Raw genomic sequence first — 7,994 nt, forward strand, 5'->3', positions numbered from 1 at the left:
TGCCTCAGCTTTAACCTCGCACACTTGACGCCCCCCCCCCCCAAAACCCAAAACCAAGCAGTCTGGAATGCAAGAGATGAAGCAACTACTCATCAAAATGGTAGTCATGAAGCACGAAATGATCAAGAAAGACGAGTTGATTCTAGAGTAGTGAAAGCAAGTGCAAATCAAGCTTTGAAGTAAATTCATCTAGCTCAGACCACTTTGTGAATGAAGCCATATCACTGGTTAAAAAGAAGGAAAGGGTGGGAAGCATCAATAACGAAAGAAGGATTGGCACGCCTCCCCTAGGTTGGGATAGAAAGACATTGCAAAGGAAATAAAGGATGACTACCTTGTCGACACAGATGTTCTCACAGAACAACTTCACAGGGTAGTCCTGTTTGTAGACCTGAAGACCTCTTCTCCCTCATATTAAAAAGGAACGCACGGAAAGGTCTCATTTATGAATAGATTTGACAAAAGTAGCAGTAATGAAGCAGAAAAAGTCACTGCAAGAAACAAAGGTATGGATAGCAAATGAGCTGATACCACTACAACTTAAAAATAAACTAGCAAGATTTTCCAGACGGAAAGAAGCAAGGAAGAAGGGCAATGGGCAGTCTATAAAGAGGACTCAGGCAATCAGTGGAGAATTTTGCACCCCACTCTCCAAGGAGTGAGCACATGCCCTATCTAGATTAAGTACTTTTCACTTTATATATTGAAACCTCATTTCAAATATACCTCTGAGGAGGTTCTTCAAAGCATTGTTATTTTTTATTTTGCACTTTTTCCCCTGTATGGAATGGATAGCCAGAGTGGATTGTAACAAAGATGTATCTCATCTGTCCTACGGGTCGACTTTGTCCAAGGGACGTTAAAATAACTCTCTTGCTTTCCTTCTCTCACAAAAAACATGCACCCTAACACTTACCACGTTTCTGCCATGGCTGAAAACTTGGATATTTCACTGGCACTTATTAAAGGTTTTCTGTGCCCAGAAGCTTCTTGCGTGACATTGTGAGCAGGTTGGTGATGGTGAGGAGGATGGGCTGGCGTTGATGAGGAGCTGATGGTGCAGAGAGCCGCGCGTCTAAGGTGTCGATATGTATGTCGGAGCGATCCATCTTTCAGAGTTGCTCGCAGCATCGGTGATAGCTTTATGTTTGCAAGCTCGCAGCTTACAACGGTACTAAACGTATTCCTAAAGCTAGTGAGGTTGCCACAATCGTCATATACTTTTGGGAAAATTACGAAAATACCCTTCTAATTTGTGGAAATTCTCAAAATACCCTTGTATCTATTTTGGTTGTATTGTTCAAGATTTTCTGTTCTTTATTCCTTTTAGACAATTGAGATCCATTTTCGAGTGCTTAGCATGTAATTTGTCACAAATTACCTTTGGAAAAAGGCAATTACATCTAAAAATAATGAAACAATTCATCTCGAAAGCCTACATAACGAACTCAAATTCTAGTTTTAGCATCTTATACGATAGACAATCGGTCATCTTATGAAAAGCTACAAAAAAAAATTATTTTATGAGAAATTTACTCTCACAATTAGGGGTATTTCAAAAAATTTAGAAAATTTGAAGGGCATTTTTGGAAATTTCCACAAATTAGAGGGGTATTTTGGTAATTTCCCTATAATTTTTGCTATGTGGTAAACATGGACCACTCCTTGTGGTTAAGCTAGTACAACCAAGTGGGAGCTATGAGCTTGTTCAAGATTCAAAGTGCACCTCTTGCAAAGTACTAACTCTAGGGTGGACACATAGGCCACCACAATATAGTTTTATTCATGCTAATAGCATTATGCATTCCCTCTATGGTTGGGTGGTGCCCACAAGTACCTTAACTCTCCTCTCTCAAGGCTATGGTGGCATCCATGGTGAAGAGTGAGCGGTGTGTGCGGAGTGAGAGGGAGAAGAAGAGCAGACACTGAGTGTTGGTGAACCTCTAAGTAAGGATTCTGAATTTCTCTCACTACTCGTGATTGTTCTAAATGATCAAAAGAATAGATAAAGGTATTATGGTCAGTGTAATGGTTGTCTAATCAGTTGGCCTCAACCCTAGCAATCTCCCACTTGAAGGCCAATGTATCGCGCACTCGAAGGCCAATGTGGCCCGTGTGGCTATGTATTTACATATGTACTGCGGCTTCACCTTACACCAATCATCTCTATGCAATATATAAACCGCTATGAAGGTATTCTCTTGATGAGAGCATCTCCAGGATTGTCCATCCGTAAACAACCTTGACTATCTCAATGCGTTTGCTAGCCATATCACATGATAATGGACTTCTATGTGTTTTGACTTACAGTGAAACACGGGATTCTTCGCTAATGTAATTGCATTCTGACCATCACGATGCAACACTGGAGTTTGTGTAATGTCAAGATCTCCCACTAGGCGAGTTAACCACATGGCTTCCTTGGTAGCATCAAAGACGGTCACCACATACTTTGCCTTTGTGGTGGAAGATGACATGCAATTTTGAAGATATGATCTCCATGACACGGTTGCTCCAGCAAATAGAAACACATAGCCATATGTGAATCTTGGACTATCCACACAACTCGCATAATCCACATATGTGTAATTCACAATGGATGCATCACTATTCCTAAAGCATAAGCACTTATTTGTCGTACCTTTTAGATTTCTCAAAATGCACTTCACTACTTCCGAGTGCTTTCTGTCATGATTTTCCATAAATCACCATAAATCTGCTTACCACTCTCACTGCAAAAGCAATGCTTGGTCTCATGACTACCATGGCATACATGAGACTACTAACTACTTAAGAATATGTCACCTTGGCCATTTCTGTTTTCTCAGCATCCAACTTGGGAGGATCATTCTTGCTATGTTTTTCATATGCCTGCATTGGGGTACTCAATGTTAAGTATGGAGCCTGATTTACCCCTTTGTAATTTTTTGTGGTAAAAACGCACATTTTTAAGGCCCCCATTATGAGGAGAAGCCATCGTGCGTGAAGAAAAATAACTCGCTGGAAAATAAAATCACTCACCCGAAACCAAACTCCGGAATATTCCTTTTCGCCGGAATATTATGGCCGGACGGTGGTCGGAAAACGATTGGTCGATTGACCTGTTGGCCGGTGGTGGCTAGTGGTTGGAAGTCAATGGCCGGTGGCCGAATTCAAAAGCAGACTTGTCTTCTCAAGGGCGGCCACACATGGGCGGATTGGAGGGTTCGATTTGGACTTATCTACACAAGGGCGGCTACACATGGTTGCCTCTCAGGAGAGAGGGCAGCCCTTTTGGCCAATAAAAGGAGGCCATTTCTACACACATTTCATAGTGTGAAGTTGATGCAACAAGGTGAGTGTGAGGTGGTGAGAGTGAAGCAAGGAGGGAGCTCTATTAAGGGTATAATCCCTTTGTAAACTACTTCTTGTTTTGAAGTACTAAAGCCATTGAGCGGCTGCTTTCCCGTAGACGTAGCCCACATTGGGTGAACCACGTATATCGTGTGTATACTCTCTCTCTCTCTCTCTCTCTCTCTCTCTCTCTCTCTCTCTCTCTCTCTCTACTCTATAATCTCTTGTGTGTGTGAAATCTCTCTCTCCATTAAGTAATCTACTCAAATATCTATTTAGCTACGTCTTATTTCCTAACACTCAATGTAGCCTTTCCCCGCTGCAAATTAAAAAGTTGCAAGACCTTGTGGATATACATTTCCTGTGATAACTCCAGTATTCCACGTTTTATATCCCTCTTGATATACATATCAAGAAAGTGACTTGCGTGCTAAGTGGATTCTTCAAGATGGCAATATCATCTTTAGACTTCCCAACAATGAGTATATTATCAACGTAGTGTATGAGGATGATGAGGGAACCATCGTTCAACCTCTGGGTATATAAGCAGTGATCTTCTTGACTTCTTACGTAACCTTAGGACTTCACTTAGCTCACCACATCCATACGTGTTCTTGTCCATTTTCACTCAAAGAAAAAAACCCCTTGCACACACCCCATATATAATCTTCCTTGCGCACACTCACCCCCTCTTAAATCAACCCCACTTACAACCTACATGCTTAACAACTAATACCCATCAACTCATATATTCTCTTATAGCCTCTTTTCCTTGTTCTATTCACCAGTGTGGCAAAGAATGTTGTAAAGCTATGAGATTTCCAGTTCTATTTTTCAACAAAGATTTGACTAAGTAAATGGGGGATTTTTGGCTTGGTTTGGACTAATCTTACCAGAAACGTTGTGATCTAAACCTTTCCAATTGAAAGGTTTTACAAATTTCACACCCCACCGATTTTGAAAGCAAAGCAAGCCTTGTTGTTAGAAAATTTATACCACAATTTGGCTAAATTTAGGGTAAAGAGATGACAAAATTAGGAGGACTTGGAGCTATAAAAGCGAGGAATTGAGGCTTATTTTCACACCTAGTGAATACAAGAGTTTGAGAAATGAGTACTAATCTTCAAGAGCAGTGTTTCATTCAGCAATTTTTAGGGTTTAATAATCATGTATAGAACATTGTGGTTTGCATATCAAGATATCAAGGGTTTCTTCAAGACATGGGTAAGTGGTAAGTGGTATATACGGTTTTATCAAGCATTGTGTTTCTTCAAGACATGGGTAAGTGGTATATACGGTTTTATCAAGCATTGTGTTAGCATGTACCAAGTTAATAGCAAGTATCAATTGTACAAACATCAAGAGTTGATATCTCTCACATGCATACACTTTCTAAAGTGAAACAAGTGTAAGGAATTTTTTGGGAGTTTTTTGTTCGAGGTTATTTGTGTATCATGCTTGCTTCTTCTTTAACCATAGAGAAAAAGGAATGGTGCCTTTCCAAGAACGTACCCCCTTAGTTGAGTTTTTCTTCAACAATGCAAGTGTATGAGCTATCCATGTGATCCTGTGTCATAAAATCTATAGAACAAAGAGGCAAGCATTGGATCAAATGCATCCATTGGGAGGATTTCCCCTCCCTCTTGGCCTCATTGGGCCCACTACCCAACGTTGTCTTTTGACACTCAGCCTTTGTGTGCCAAACCTCATTATAGTTAAAGCAACAATTTTTCTTTTGTGCTTTTTTCATACTACTATTGCTTTAGGGATTTATGTTGGCTTTTCTCTCTCAATGGGCATGGTTTCTTTGACCACCTCTTTCCATGGCCATAACGATCATGTTTCTCCCCCTTTGTTGTCCTTCTTTTTTTTTACCTGACCCTTTTTTGGTTCTGCTTGTATGGTCTGAATCAGTACGATGCTTGATATCATCGTACATTTGTGTACATGAAATAGCATGAGCAAATTCCTTTGATTTTAGGGGCTCTACATACTCAAGATAATCATATGTGAGGCCTCTCTTAAAGCCCCAAAGTGTTTGGGAATCATCTATTCCTTTGAATTTGAGTACAAAGGATAGATTATTTCAATGTTTGCCTACCATGGTGCAAGCATCCCATTGATGCCATGATCTATTCAATCATTGGTAGGCAAAAAATTTCATCAAAATAGTATTTCAAATTGGCCCCAAGATGTGGGATAAGCCATCAAATTCATTCATCACTTGTCTGATTTCCCTACCAAAGACATGCTAGCCTCTATGGTGTAAGCCTCGATTAAGGCTAATAATGATTAGTTGCAAACATAATTAGGCCATTAAGTTAATGTGTTAATATAATAAAAGGCATAGGCAATTCACGTACAAAATAATGCAAAATAAGTAGATTGATATAGTAATACTTGTACAATGGGGTGCGTGCTTATATAGGACTATGAGAGGTAGGTTATCATATAGCATCAAGCCAGATGTCCTAGAAAATGACATAGGAGGTGACACTCTTAGGTGTGAGAGATAATGGCATGTAGGTGGAAGATGGGTAGTCATGCAAAGTGTAGGGATGATTCCTACTAGTGTGTGCTAGAGTAGCATCATTAGAGGTAGTTCACATAGATGGAAGTAGGTTTAACCCTAACAATCGCCCCCTTAAAACTAATTTCATCCCAAGATTGCCTAAGATACATCATGCCTAGATCTCAATGGATTCAATAGGTCATGGTTCATACAAATTTCCTAAGTAGATACATGGGTTCACATTTGATGTAAAAACATGGTTCTCATACTAGATACATCCTCGATACATAATGTTTTGCTCACATTGGATACATCATGCAAGTGCAGAGGGTAGTTTCAATGTGTAGGGATTCATTGTTCATCCTTAGCCTAATGTGATCCTCGTTTGTCGTGTCATAATCATCGTGTTGGTGATAATCTTCTTCCTTGATGATGATTTGAGTTCTCTTGTATCATCCTCCTCTTCACTATGATCTTTGTCTTCTCCTTTGATCTTTATCAATGCACTGACTGTTGCAACTCATCCATGCTAGTTGTCTTTGGTAACTTCATCTTTGATTTTATTGATGTGGTTGCCAATCTTCTTCACAAAGATATTTGACACATATATTTTGTGTGTGAAAATCACCTCAAAAAAGATACATTAAAATTTCCATGCTCAACATGTGTACTTCTTTCGTGATTCAAACTCGTACTTTGTATGCTAGTTGAAGTGCAATACTCTTACTAAGAGGAGGAGCCCAAGGAGCTCTACTATGGGAATCTTCTCTAAAGCAAATGAACTTTCAAGGCTTCAAAAAATCCATGCGTGTAATTATTCAAGCTACAAGTGCCAATAATGAGGTGAGTTAGTGTGTGTATGGCGGATGCAGCACGAGCATGTGAGTGGGAAATTGTGTTGATTTGTTGCGCATGGAAGACTTGGCTTGGCAACACTAATGCAAAGTAGTAGCATGAGTGAAAGGGATGACATCAAATGGATGTAATGATCTATCAAGCAGTCTTGGTGTCAGAAGCATGAGGGGTTGCAAATGATGGGCGACAAGCCTGAGGCAAGTGGAGCTACAATAGTCAAGGTTTGATTAGTGACACCATGCAAAAGCCGATTCAGGATTAATGAGATAATGCCTCGAAGGAGGTCTTATGAGTAGTGCTTGTGAGGCTTTTTGAGGATGCGAGTGCAAGAAAATGATTTGATTTGCCCCTGATACATGAGATCAGCCCAAGTCCTGATGCCAGCTTCATGGGACTTGTGGGATTTCCTACATGGTTGAGTATTTTCTTTATCTACAAAAAACCCAAACCAAAAAGAATCCTGCAAGAAGCTAAGAGGGTTAGAAAAAATTTAATTGGAAGGTTTCTAGTTTGCCTTGATTGAGTCCCATGCCTTCCACATCCTGCAAGCCAGCTCGGTTCTTACAAGATGGATAGGGAAAGGAGACAACATTATTTCCCTGAGTTGGAGATTTTTCCAAGCTCTATAATAAAGACATTTGAACTTATGAGTGTCTCTCTTGAGGAGAGCAGCCCAATAGTCATTGGAATCTGAGGCTTTGAGGATCCATTTGGCTACCATTCTTGTGCAAATCCTTTCAGGATTGAGAAGTCCTAGTCCCCCCTTGTCTTTAGGTAAACAACAAATGTCCATGGGACCTTGAGATCTTGCTCTGCTCATTATCACCTCCCCATCATAAATTTCTTGCGAATGAAATGATATGCTTCATTTGATACTTAGGTGGACACCATCAAGAGAAAATATATATTAAGGATGACAGTAGGTAATGATCCAAAACAAATGCTCTGGCTGAGATAGAGCTTTGGTATTTTTTCCACTTGATAAGCTTTTGTCTAAATTTGGTGACCACCCTTTCCCATCTCTGAGCATACGAGACCTTGAAGCCCATTGGTATACCTAGAAGTCTGAATAGTTTCCCATTCCTTATCTCCATGCATCTAAAATCTGAGGACCTAACCATTAGAACATTTAAAACCAGTTTTGGAATGGTTTATCATTGAACCACTCAATTTGCAAAAGGTGAGACATTGAAGAAAAGTCATTAGGCAAAAGAGAGTGTCGTCTGCAAACTACTCCAAAACAAGATCTTTGTCAATAACAGGGGTTTCAATGCCTTTCATGGAGCCAATGTCT

General features: G+C 40.0%; 1 protein-coding gene across 2 annotated transcripts in view; it reads right to left on the reverse strand.

The window, feature by feature from the left end:
* Positions 1-1,191, reverse strand: part of COQ3 (coenzyme Q 3) — a 65,807-nt gene extending 64,616 nt beyond the window's left edge. Inside the window, exon 1 of one of the 2 annotated variants that reach the window (XM_086508845.1) lies at positions 917-1,188. In XM_086508845.1, the coding sequence (XP_086364971.1) occupies positions 917-1,131 (215 nt within the window). In that variant the 5' untranslated portion in view covers positions 1,132-1,188. Of the gene's footprint in view, positions 1-916 lie in introns of both variants that reach the window. The other variant, XM_086508846.1, reaches the window with a different exon arrangement.
* Between the last annotated feature and the right edge of the window lie 6,803 nt (positions 1,192-7,994).

This window comes from Adiantum capillus-veneris, chromosome 3 (genome assembly GCF_014529385.1).
Source record: "Adiantum capillus-veneris isolate H3 chromosome 3, ASM1452938v2, whole genome shotgun sequence".
Classification (NCBI taxonomy): Eukaryota; Viridiplantae; Streptophyta; class Polypodiopsida; order Polypodiales; family Pteridaceae; genus Adiantum; species Adiantum capillus-veneris.